The following is a 13,872-nucleotide window of genomic DNA, read 5'->3' on the forward strand; positions in this document are numbered from 1 at the left end:
AAGGGTGACCACCTTCTTATTGATTGGCTTGGTTTTCCAAAGGTGTTAGAAGTGTGGTCTAAAAATTCTTATCAACTACTATTAATCCATCGACAAGCGATTGTCAGGGTCCTCGGAAAAAGGGTAAAGTTAGATTTCCTTGTAGGTTATTCAAAGGGATTCATCATAGTCACCTTTGCCCTCATATGGATGAAGCCTCAAAATTGTTGGAAAAACTTATTGTTTCACAACAACAACTTCCAACTAGTTACCATAAACTTTCTCTCAACCTACCGTCAGCTAACGAAGTGATTGATCTAATTTCAAGTACAACCAATCTCACTCTTCCATTGGAGAGTGAAATGCATATCACTCGAGTTGATGAACCATTGGTTGATCAAGTGGTCGACTCGATTCCACATTCAGTCGGTCCCATTCTCCCTTTGGAGAGTGAAATTAATACCACTAGGGTTCTTGTTACCTCAAATTCTTCTACACATGGGGGCATTTCACCTATTTCCATTGAACCCCCTCCAAGTAATGAGGTTATTTCCTTTGATTGGAGTAGACTGACAGAGCCTCATCTTCCTTCTTCCACCCCTTTCCAAATCATTGTGAAAGCGTATGGTAAGAATGTGCGTCAAACGTCGACGAAGGTGCTTATGTTAGTATTTTATCCTCAACCGCTTGGCAAGCTTTGGGTTCCCCTCAGCTTGTGCTTGTTACACAGAATTTGTTAGCTTTTAACATAACCATTAGTGAACCTTTAGGGATCCTTCCTAAGTTACCTATTACTCTGGAAGGAAAAATTGTCTGTATTGATCTCAAGATAGTCTAAGGCCCCTTAGATTTCAATTTGCTCATTGGGCAAGACTATGTCTATGCCATGAAAGTTGTCGTATTGACACTCTTTCATGTGATGTCTTTCCCTCACAATGGAAACATTGTGACTATTGACCAACTTTCATTCGTTGGTCTTGATTCAACTACCAACCATCCAACATCCCTGAATGTTCCTTATATGGAAGTGGTATCTACCCCACCACAGGGTAACTGTGTCTCTTTAGCGTGCACCTCTTCGTGCTATTCTACACACAGAGACCTTTCCAACGACACAAGAAGCACGTCAATCGGAATTCATGTGCAAAAGTTATGTCACTTAAAAGTTGACCTTCTTGTTTTCATAGTTATAGTTCGGGAGGATGTCGCATTAGCCCCTATTATTCATGGAAAAGGGTCTAGCCATGTGTTTGTGATGTAAAAGACTCTAGAAGAGTCTATTTTGTAACTCTAGTTAAGAGTTGATGTAGTCAAACTTAACCACTAGTAGGTTATCTGGCTGCGTTATAACCGGGCCAATGGGAGGAAGAGGCATTCCATTCTTTCGAGAGTAGAGAGCAAAGCGACCTCACCTTTCAGCTGGATTTTTCTCAGAGAGCATATCTTATGTCTTGTGTGTGTGTGTTTATTTTGTCGCTCTCTACTTTTCTGCATAATTTTTATTTGCATGCATGCTCTAATTACAATTAAATCCACAGATCTTAAATTTCAATAAACTATAATAATGTATCATTTTCAAAGTTTCAATATAATATTATTAGATCTGTTGTAACGAACTAACCAGTGGAATATCCATGACAGTTTACGGATCATAAACATGAAAATATCGCTGAGTATTTGACTATTTGAACTCATAAAAGTAAATGAGCAGTTGTCTATTTAGTATAAGTTTACCCATTTTATGGATTGAATTAGACTATTTACGAAAAATGTATACGTTCACTAATCATGGTCAATAGAGTTATCTCCTGCATTAATTTACCATTTTCTGGGCTTGAGAGACTAAATCTACTAAAAAGATATTTCAGAGTTTACTTACGTTTTTCTTCAGACTCCCTCAATATGAAAAACATTGAGCTTCACTTTCTCTGGGCTCGTTAACATTTTATATTGAAAGAACTGTATGAGCTTCCTGTTTGTGTCTTTTCAAACTCTTTAAACATGAAAACGACATCGAGTTATCCCTTCACTAGACTCGTAAAAAATAAAAATTGTAAGACTCGTCAATCATGACAAGACCGAACTACTACTTCCTAGGGTTCGTTAAAAATACTCCAATAGACTCATCTGAAGGATGAACTTAAAGGACAAGCATATGTTATTATCCTCAAACTTGCACAAAAATAAAGTACTTGCTAGTAATGTTGCAGGGAAATTGAGAAAAATGTTTGTTTTTGTATTACAAAAAGCAGTTTGTTGCTCTTGAACATGACACTCCGTCACTTTTTTATCCGAGTTAGGAAATCCATTTCTCTCACACCTAACCATACCTCATTGAAAGGCTTCAGTTGGTTTTGGATTTTATTTTTGAGTCAAATGTTGCAAAGTCAAAATGTTGTGTCGCCGATATGTTCAAGAGAAGTCCAACCTCAGTGAAAATTACCTTGCAAATTGTAGCCTTCAATCACGTCAATCATCCTTGAGTCAGTGCCGGATTACTCCAAATTTGTTCTTCAAAACTTGACATGAGTCTCATGTCATAAGCCCTCCTGCGACGTGTCGCTTCCTATCGACTTCAACTCACTATCTATGAATTTGATGTATAAACCTTCTTCAGTGCCTTGGAGCCTGCATGCTTTAATGGCGGGTTTCTCGCCTTCGACGACAGGTTCTCATCATTGACCTTCGATCAAATGATTCTATGAGTTTATGAATTCAGGCTTCTGTGATCCATAATGAATTAAGAAAAGTCTTTCAGTAGAAATCACATAAGAGAATTTTTTGGCCGACGTGTTTCGAACCGCCAAATGTGGTTCATCGTCAGGACCAGATAAATAAAGAGCAATGTAGACACCATAATTTCAAGTAACGGTTATATTTGAACAATATATTTAAATTATGATATAAAATTATTAATATATTAAAAACAAATATTATTAAGTAACGGTTATATTAAGCAGCTAGTTTTTGAAAAATAATATTTAAATTATGATATTAAATTATTAAAAACAAAGATTAACAAGTAACAATTATATTAACGGCTAGTTTTTGAAAAATAATATTTAAATTAATTTATTAAAATAAAATATTATTAAAAAAATCAATTACTCGGAAATAATCGATTTAAAAAAAAAAAAAGAGTCAAACTCCAAACAAGAAGAGAAGTAAAAAATTATAAAAAGGATTCAAGAAGATCACTTAATAAATAAAAAAAATTAATGGAAATAAAATACACTGAAATAAAAATAATTAATAGAAAATAAATAAAATAAAACAAAAATATACACAAGTATATATATATATATATATATATATATATATATATATATTCAAAGAAAAGTAATCAATAAATAAAACAGGGTCAACAATAAAATATGTGTTTGAGGTCCATTAAAAAAATAACAAAAATACTAAAAGGAGTTAAGAACGAATAAGATGATAAAATACTTAAGAAAACACTAAGTATCAAGAATATAAACTCCAATGAAGAATAAACCAACAACAAATATTATAAAAAAGACACCAATACCTACATAGATAAATAAACAAACAAAATAAATCCCAAAAAGAAACCTAAAAAACTAGGAGGACACCACAGGGACCCAACTTCTACTAATAATCCAACCATCATCTCTATTCAAATTATTGGGTCGTTTTTCGATTTCTAGGGTTTCCCTCAATTTACGATGATGGAAATGACTAACCCTAACAACGACTCGGGTCTCCTCAATGCAGATGTGATGCTTAGATTTATCTGCATGCTCTGCCAACGCAGAGGAGCGGGTCCTGCAATGCTTGATCTCAGTGGCATGCTCACGAATCATTTGATTAATCGAGTGACTAGTCTCATCAATGTAAGGAGTCCCACAAGAGCATGGGATAACGTAAACACCCTTCATATTCTTGGGGTCCACTGAGTCTTTTACAAATCTATGGGAGCTCTGGATAGTATTTAAAGGCCTAAAAGTTGGAGTCATCTTATGCATCCTTAAGATCCTCGCAATCTTGTCAGTCGTCCCTTGAATAAAAGGAAAATGAACAGCAGAAAATCAAGTCTTGGTATCTTTCTTAACATTAGGACTTTTTACAACTCTAAGGAAAGCCTTAGTACAATGGTGTCCACTATACCCGTTATTAAAGAAAACACTTAGGAGATGTGTTTTCTCTTCATTGAGATGGTTGTCATCAGAAACTCTTAAATCTCTAGTTGTTAAGGTGTAGAGAACACCAAGCTTTCGAGCTGGGAAACGTTGAGAATTAACATGCAGATATTGTTCTGTATGAGTTTTCTTACGAAATACTTGATGAGAAAAAGAGTCATCATCATTCTTTAAGAGGAAGACATCAAGGAATGGCAAAGTACCATTACTTTCAAATTCCATAATGAACTTTATGGAATTAATTTAAATATTATTTTTCAAAAACTAGTCATTACTTAATAATATTTGTTTTCAATATATTAATAAATTAATATCATAAATTAAATATTATTGTTCAAATATAGTCGTTACTTGAAATTATGGTCTCTACATTGCTCTCCATTTAAGTCTTTGTCATGGTCTGCCTCTTCATCTGGTCCTGATGATGAACCATACTTGTTGGTTCGAAACACGTCGGCCAAAAAATTCTCTCATGTGATTTCTACCAAAAGACTTTGTTTAATTCATTATGGATCACAGAAGCTTTAATACAGAAATTACTACCCTATACGGAAGGGCCATTGCTATTAAAGTTCATCACTTTGAACGTCCTCAGTTATTGTCACTCGAACAGATGGATTGGTTCAAGGATTCATTTTAAATGGGAAATGATGTGCAACTTCATGTTGTTGATCCAACTGAAATTCTCCATTGCGTCAGTGTTAAATGCTATGCACTCTTCTCCTAGACTGAATGTTATTCATATGGCAGAATTCATTCCTATTGCAAGCTTCTAGATCCCAGAAGATTTAGAATTAATGCCTCCTCTTGGATTTCGTCTCGACTAGTACGTTGAAGAAATGTAATATATGCCAGGGCTCTTTGATAAATCCTCGTTTCTCCCTCTTGTTCCACTATTTGCTCAGTGCTCTCGAAGATTGAGTTTGGGAAATGTGAATATGGCCGCCACTGAGAGTCACAAGCCCTTGACAAGAAGTTGGATCGTTGAAAAAAGTTAGTTGAAAATTTGTTTGGAGTCTCAATGGGCATGGTCAAAATCTCAACTAAAACACTAGAGTTCGTGGAAAGTGAGAAGGAAACAAGGTTTAATCTGCTAGAGAAAAAATGTCAACGGTTGCAACTAAGAATAGACAAAAAGTTTGCAAGCCTAGAGTATGAATTGTTTAAGTTAAAATTGCACGTCAATGGAGACACAAACTCCAAGTGACCTTGGTCCCAAGCCAAGCAATTTGGACCTTGAAATTGAAGTTCAAGCAACAAAAGTTAGTTTCACTACATTTGGAGAAAGTTCGTCCTACGACAAAGATGAGAATCTAGAACATGTAGCAGATGCTCTTCGAGGTTATCTAAATAATATGTATTTTTTTTTATGTATTGTAAGCAAAGATGAAAATCTAGAACATGCCGCAAAAGTCAAGCCCTTCAAAGTTATCTAAATAATAAGTATTTGTTTATATAGTGTAAATATGTATTATTTGTTTATATAGTGTAAATATGTATTAGTCTAAAAAATTAATAAATAAATAAAAATTGTTATAGATTTACTAGAACATCGAAGTAAAAAAAATGACTGAAATAGGTAAATGGTTCGAGCGATACAACCAAATATTTTTCCCAATATTTAAAACATGCCCATGAAGATCTAAGTGCGTATTTGGAGGTAAAGAAAGGATGCACGTGCATATTTGGAGGTAAAGAAACGTGAAGTATATATATTTAACCGTGAATAGAAATTAATAAGTCTCAGAGGACATATGTTTGCCGTGTTCGAGTTGCAGTCCACCTAGCAACATTGAAACGCATTACGTGCACCTGCAATCCTTCATCGACGGGAGGTTTACATATACGTGGCTTTTCCTACTATGATTTCTCCCAGCAGATTGCAACTGTCATTTTGTCCAGGATTTTGAAGGATAGCTCTTAAAAGCTTTCGCTTCTTAACCGATGTGTCACAACTAGCATTTGCTGGCTATGAAGATAGGAAGCTAGTTTGCAAACCATGAAAACCCCAAGGTTCATGGAATGTTTAATGGCAGATTATTGTAGAAATCCTTACCCGCCGGGCGTGTTTCTCTGTTCCAGTTTCGCGGAATGAAATAATAATTCTGTGCCATAGGAACAATACCTTGGGACACTCCACAGTAGAAGGACCTTACTATTCAAGTATCCACAGAACCAGCCCATGACCTTTTCGCCTATGTGCTGAGGAATGAAAAAATAATTATCTAGCCCTTCCAGAAAGAATAGGGGCACTGTAACACTCACAGGAACACTACCTTAGGACATTCACAGAAACGTTAGGGTACTCACAGGAGAAAGACCTTACCATTCAAGTGTCCACAGAACCGGCCGTGACCTTTGGCCTATGCGCACATGCCAGCAGAGCAACTGAGCAACATTTCTTCTGTATACTTATACCGAAGACATCCACAAGGAGTTGAAAGTGAGGTTGGAAGGTAAGAATCAGCATTCTACGGGATGTTATAGTGGACATGGAGATGGGAAATCACAGGCTGAAGAGGTTAAACAGAGCAAGGAATGTTGCTTTTTCAGATTTGGATGCTGCTCTCCACACCTGGCTTGCACATGACAAGTTTATTTTCCATCATAGATTTTTGCATTTTAGTGTATAAGATGTAAGTCTTTCTTTGTTTTCACGATCTACAAACCTTTAGAAGGTGGTACTGGAGAATTAAATAAACTAGCATTTGCACCACATGTTGCAAAGAAAACGCCATAAGGCAATGATGAGAAACAATAGCATAGAAGAAAGAAGTCAAAAGTTTATGCAATTTTGTTTCTTTATTGATGTTTTTTTTATCATATGTTATGTTTCAGGGAGATTCCAACGGGGATATCTTCAAAGTGAAGGATTTATGAAATTTTTTGAAATTTTTTTGCCCGGATTCCGACCACTTTTGGCGGTCCAGGCAATTCCTCCGCCTCGATAAACGCCTCCGGAAATATCACGAGCGGCTCTGCTAGCTCGTGCTCATTCGGGAACAACCTTTGATTCTGGCAGTCACTTAAAGCGCCTTTTGACTATTTCACTTACTCTACAAATCTAGTCAACAGCTTTAAAACTTTTGACTATTTAATTGACTTTCGAAATTTAATCAACCCTGGCATGCTGGATCTACATAAACTCAAGGGTTTGAGGCAATTGGAGATCATTGAATGTCCTAGAGTAAGTTTGTTTCCAACAGAATTTGGTCACAAAGGAGCATTTCCTCTTCTGGAAACATTTTCTCTTGCTTGGCTACCTACATTAAAGGAGTTGCCTGTAATAGAGAAAGGTGCAATGGCTTCACTTAAAATATTTAATATAATGGCACGTACAACATTAAATATATTACCAGAGAGTTATATGGATCTGAAGACACTTCAGAAAGTAAGAATTTTTGGTTGTCCAATAAGAAATATAGGAACTAGAGAGAACACTAATGTAGAAGTGATGGCAATGTCTATGGTAGACATGGAAGAAATTACAAAGAGATATTCCCAATTGTGAGATAAAAGGGAAAGTTGGTTGTATGGTGAATTTTGGTGCAATGAGCTCTTCTTCTTCAAGTACTTCCCATGGCCCTGTTGTTCCAACAGGCTCTGCAAAGATGAAATTGATCGAAGAGCCCCTTATAGTGGGACGGGATAAAGCATTTTCGATTCTCGAAAAGCTGGTGTTGTTGGCAAGGGTGGATCTGGAAAAACTCTTCTTTTGAAGACGCTCTTCAATAGCCAAAAGGTACGCAGTAATTCTAAGGATGGTTTATTACTTTGGCTCACTGTTTCCCAAAGTCCCTCTTTTACAAGTCTTAGAAATGCACTCCGTACCCAAATAGCCACACAAAAAATGTAAATTTGGGCGAAAATATGAACGAAGAAGAGGTTAAGCGATGGTTGAATCAGACAGTGCACCAGAGCACCGGGTTTATTTTGTTATTAGATGATGTATGGGGATGCAATGCTGCAGAATTGTTAGAGGAATTAGGTGTACTGTGCCTTGTAAGGAACCACTCCACCTCCAAAGTCATTGTCAGTTCCAGGGTTCGCGCTGCACTCTTAAAAACAGGTGTCGCAGATAAATACACAATAACAATGGAGGACTTGTCGGAAGATGAGAGTTGGAAGTTGTTTGCTTGTCACACTTTTCCATATAATAATGGAAATCTGCCAGCAAACATAGAAGAGGGAAAAGCCAAGCTTGTGTGTAAAAGGTGCAGAGGGCTTCCCCTCGCTATCAAAGTGGTTGGCAGGGCAATGGCCAGGAGTACTCATCCACAACAGTGGGAATGGGCTGTCCAAAGGCTGCCAAACGTGGACAGTGTGTACAATTGTGTTAGGTTGAGTTATGATGCACTCGGCTATGAGGATGCTGACCTGCAATTGTGCTATTTATATGGAAATCTGCCAGCAAACATAAATACCATGGTTGAGAAAACTAAGGAAATTATTACACAAGATGCTTTAGCTCTTTTATTGATTTTAATTTTGGAGCATGTGAAGTACATCATTGTTACAAAGTGGAATGGCTTTTAACACTCCATTGCACACTTTCACACATCCTCTAAATCCAAAATTTTATGATAAAAAATTCATTGCTCAAAGCAATGGGAAGAGGAAGACCCAACATAAGAACGTGACCAATGGAGTGAAAAAATTCTTTCAAAGGTTGTACTTCTTTACAAATTGATGCAAAGGAAGAATTTGCTTGTTTCGTTGCTCGGTTAGAAGATTTTGTAGACATCAGTTTTGGATGAAAGGAGGACAATGAACTCATTTAAATGGAGGACTTGTCATGGGGCAAATGGTGTTTATTTGCAACGACTTGCCACTCGTATGCTATCACAAGTGGCAAGCTCTTTATCAATGGAACAGAATTGAGCTCCTATAGTTTCATTAATTCTATGAAGCACAACAAGTTGGGATTGTAGAAAATTGAGGATCCTGTATATGTGCATTCAAACTACACCTTGTGTCTCATAAAGGTAAAGAATGTACAAGTGGACGGCCAGCAAGTCCCCAATAATTTGAGTATATGTGCATTCAAACTACACCTTGTGTCTCATAAAGATAAAGAATGTACAAGTGGACGGCCAGCAAGTCCCCAATAATTTGAGGATATTTCTTAAGGATCCAAAAACCCAGGAACTCAGAGACACAAGTTACATCGGTGTTTCTACGGACAAATTCCTTACAACATAGAAAAAAAACAAACCCAAACATTTGAGAATTGATATTTATTACTTGTACGATAGTAAATGAAACATAAAGTGCTTTCTTTTGGTTCATGCCCATTCCAGAATACATAACTTCTAATCACATCAATACTTGCTTCCTTGGCCTTGGCAGTCAAATCTGGCCACATCTGTCATACCGTATAGCAAATCAGTGAGGCATATGTTGGACATTTAAAGTGAGGCCCAATGCAAACTTTCCACGCTTTTATTTAATGTTACATGCCAAATCTATGGAAAACAGTGAATCAATAACAACAACCCAAACCCAATATGAGTTTATCAGTGTGAGACTCAGGGGTACTTCCCACACACTGTTCTTTTATGTATGCTCTCTCAGCTGCATGCTATAGCACAGTGTACCCTTTGATCTATGGTACTATAAAACTTGAATGAGAAGGGCATGCCCTCTCTTCAGGGCATACAGAGGTGGGCTATGGAATTTTACTATTCAACCCTTCATAGAGTGACTTTGTTGGATCCTATGAGGATGATTTAGAGAGTATCCCGGGTCAACAGGATTACTCTGAGCAAAAACGTAACCAACTAGATAGTGATACTGTTAAGATGTTACCCAGATTAGGTACGAGGCCACAAGATAATTTAGACTCCATTACAGCCATGTTGGAACCATTGTTGGCTTTGTGTATGGCTGTTTTTAGTTATAGCCTATCAGGGTCTTCAATCTCGTATGCAAACTAAACTCATCCACCTCTAAGTACCACCTTGAATAGAGATACAAGACCCCCCAGACAGACTATGCACTCCCCTTTATCAAAGACTGCATACATATTTAATATAGTTTTCATGAAACCACTAGCACATCATTGCCATTATCATCAATTATCGTTCTGCAGTTTAATATATTCAGTGAGTCGTTAAAACTACAATTCCTTAAATATGTGATGCCATGTTGTACGGAAGCATATCAGTGAAATAATTTCACAATGGAGTCACCTCAGACTTGACAACTGCTGATTTTACATGACCAGTGTAACAACTGCCCTCCATAAATAACTTAATAAGTTAATGGAACAGTACTTCATATATACATTAAATTAGTTGACTATATAGTGTATACACCATGAATCTGAAACTTAACACAGCACACTACAGGACTGATTCCTATTCATTGTTTACTCATCAGTATCACAGTATTTCATGTTATTACCATCAGAAAAAACAGGTAAATATACAAACTACCACCTTGAATAGAGATACAAGACCGCCCAGACAGACTATGCACTCCCTTTATCAAAGACTATGCATACATATTTAATATAGTTTTCATGAAACCACTAGCACATTATTGCCATTATCATCAATTTTCGTTCTGCGGTTTAATATGTTCAGTGAGTCGTTAAAACTACAATTCCTTAAATATGTGATGCCATGTTGTACCGAAGCAAATCAGTGAAATAATTTCACAATGGAGTCACCTCAGACCTGACAACTGCTGATATTTACATGAACAGAATAACAACTGCCCTTCACAAATAACTTAATAAGTTAATGGAACAGTACTTCATATATACATTAAATTAGTTGACTATATAGTGTATACACAATGAATCTGAAACTTAACAAAGCACACTACAGGACTGATTCCCATTCATTGTTTACTCAACAGTATCACAGTATTTCATGTTTTCTCCGTAATTTATGTTATGACCATCAGAAAGAACAGGGAAATACACAAACTCACTACTGATACACTCCTAGATTGACAACAGTATTAGCAGAACAATAATCAACCAACATATACTGGACAAAACAAAAAAACCAGCAAAGGGAGTGTGGCAAGTACTCAATAAAAGGTGATACAATGATGAATCAGCAAGAGAGTTTACCTCAACTTTCTTAATCACTTGGTTGCAAATATTTAAGAAAAGCACACACTGTTGCTTCGTGTGATAACTACGCGCTTTCTAAATATTAACACCATATTTGTGGTTGCTTGATAACTTTTGCTTGGTGTCCTAATTTTCTCTACCAATAGACAAACACAAGCTTTCTAAATCTTAACACCTGACCAATCAGACCCCTAATAATAACCACCTTCATAGCCCAATAAAATTATCCCAGACAAAAGTAGAACTTTTCAGAAATGTAAGATGATTATGCAATACACAAAATGATGAGTAGGAACACTGCCAGATGGGTAACAGTTCAATGCCAATTCAATCAACCTTCATGCAACCAAGGAAAACCAACTCACCTTTGCAGTATTGAATGCCACATTCTTGCAATGGGATATATGCTGACAGACCATGCAGGCAAGTCAGATGTCAAATTATGAATGGTGGCAGTTATATCAGATCTAAACATCCGTGTTTGACAGACAAGCAACACATAGACCTAGTTTTCTTCTGTAAACATGTGCATGTAGCATCATCCAAGCAACGCTTTTCAATCATGCAAATTCAGACTCTTTGGTAGTGAGCAATGCCTCATCCCCATAAAATGAACTTCAAACAATATTCCAAGTTGAAAGAAATTTTCCTAATGTACACAATTTTTGTGTTATGCACCTCTCATAAGGCCAACTTACTAATACAAGCATGACAAATATTGAATATCTCTAGAGAAGGACCTAATGAGAAATCCTCAGGTTTTCCCGCAAGGCAGGGCATTGCTGCTAATCTCAATTGCCACAAGGATCTTCTTTCGAATGTTGTGGCTCTTCTTCCTCATCTCCATCCGTGGTTTCCTGTACAACAATTGTTAACCAAAATTTATAAGAAAAGGCCATACATATTAAAAATCTTATACATTCATTTAACCACCATCACATTTATAACAGAAAAAGATGAAAGTTTAAGGATAAGAATTACAGTTACTTACAGTTCCTCAGTTTTCTGAATAATTGTTCAAGGCGCAGTTTCATGTTATTCTCTTTGCAAAATATTGTTTCCTGTGACTCAAATTGGGTAGCTTCTCCAAGGCTGTTGGAAATCTTTTCGAAGGTCAATGATACATGTTCAAGACACGGACAGAGTTTGGGCAGTATCGTTCCACAGTCTATTGTTTGATACCCATGGTAACAATCCATAATGAAACTGGGTAGTTTCTTCATGTCCTCCATATACTGGGGAAGATCCTTCATTACCCCATATAAATTTTCCTTGGTTGATGTCCTCCATATTTGGTGGAAGATCTTTCATTACCCCATATAAATTTTACTTGTACTTCAACCATAGCTGCGTCATCTCCAGCCAATTCCCCACTATGCTTTCTTTAATTCCTGACTTTATCCTGGTTTAATATTTGACAAATAGATGTGACAGATTTCTGAAACCTTCAAACTCCAAACCCCATATAAATTTTCCTTTCAACCATAGGTGCGTCCTCTCCCGCCAATTCCCCATTATGCTTTCTTTAATTCCTGACTTTTCCCTGGTTTAATATTTGACAAACAGATGTAACAGGTTCGTGAGACCCTTCAAACTCCAAACATTTGCAGAAGCTTCAGTTTCTACACTTAATCCAGGAGTTGACTATTGAATATAGAGTGCTTAGTTTAGAGATTTCATGTGAAATCATCCATAAGTTCAAGCGTCCATTTAAATTAAGAAACTTGAGATTTTCAAGCTCTCCAATCTGAATGGGAATGATTCTAAATATGCAAACAATGAAAGCATTAAATAATTGAAATCTAGAAATATAGCAATCTCTAGAGGCAAACCCTTGAATCATTATGTGAAGAACTCAAATGTAAATTGCCATATCACGAAGAACATTATCATGAGTTCTTCGATGGCATGCCCTATTGACTTCCTAAGTCCCCTTATTTTTTAAATTCTGAAACAAACCACAAGCTCCCTGAAGATTTCCATAGTTGCACCCAATGGCCATGCCCATTAAATAGTTTCTCTTTTTTGCTCAAAGCAAGCCCTTGGGCAATCTATATTTGTACTAATTTGTCCACATCGAATCTGCGTCTCCCATAAGCATGGCAGAAGAGAAGAAGCAAATCTCGACGTTTGAAAGGGGCAAAGAACCATAACTCCATTTTAATCGCTGATACAGGTCTTGATCAACGGGAGCATGAGTGTGTGGAAAAGATGGATCTGAGGGTTTCATCAAAGGTAAAGAAATCTCCCATTCATCTACACATCTTTTGCCCTTCATGGCTGCGGATACTGCGTCTAATGCCAAAGGAAAACATTTATACTCGTCCGCAACGGAGTATTCCAACTCCATAGGAGCATGGTCCTCTTTGAAAGCTATTCTTGCAAACATCCACGCTTCTTATCCAGAGAGGGGCTGTATTTCAATGGACTTCTCAGTGTCAGATCCTTCCTCCGAGTAGGGAATGCGATCGTGATTTCACAACTCGGCCAATACCTCAAATAATTTCTTGTTTCCTGCAACAACAATCAAAGATTTTTAAAATCTTGAAAAACTGTGACCCAAATAGCATCATAGAGGACATTACTGCCCTTAAACTTGTTACAGACCATTTATAACAAAGATGCTATCACAATGCCAGCATGCCA

The 13,872-nt window shown here is 36.8% G+C and overlaps 2 protein-coding genes across 2 annotated transcripts in view; one reads left to right on the top strand and one right to left on the bottom strand.

Annotated features, from left to right (window-relative positions):
- The first annotated feature begins 8,009 nt into the window (after positions 1-8,009).
- On the top strand, positions 8,010-8,675 carry LOC149183537 (putative disease resistance protein At5g43730). Its single transcript, XM_089414977.1, has one exon. It carries the CDS (start codon positions 8,010-8,012, stop codon positions 8,673-8,675), a length of 666 nt encoding a protein of 221 aa, XP_089271103.1.
- A 2,836-nt stretch (positions 8,676-11,511) lies between these two features.
- The window catches only part of LOC149183538 (uncharacterized), a 28,683-nt gene continuing 26,322 nt past the window's right edge, over positions 11,512-13,872 (bottom strand). The window contains exon 3 of the mRNA XM_089417178.1: positions 11,512-12,083. Within this exon, the coding sequence (XP_089273304.1) occupies positions 11,981-12,083 (103 nt within the window). The 3' untranslated portion in view covers positions 11,512-11,980. The remainder of the gene's footprint in view (positions 12,084-13,872) is intronic.

Source organism: Pinus tabuliformis, chromosome 3_2, assembly GCF_031772625.1.
Source record: "Pinus tabuliformis cultivar Carrire ecotype Pingquan chromosome 3_2, CPIR1, whole genome shotgun sequence".
NCBI classification, from domain to species: Eukaryota; Viridiplantae; Streptophyta; class Pinopsida; order Pinales; family Pinaceae; genus Pinus; species Pinus tabuliformis.

Coding starts and splice junctions, on each gene's coding strand:
- LOC149183537 (XM_089414977.1), top strand. CDS start 8,010: ATGAACGAAGAAGAGGTTAAGCGATGGTTGAATCAGACAGTGCACCAG.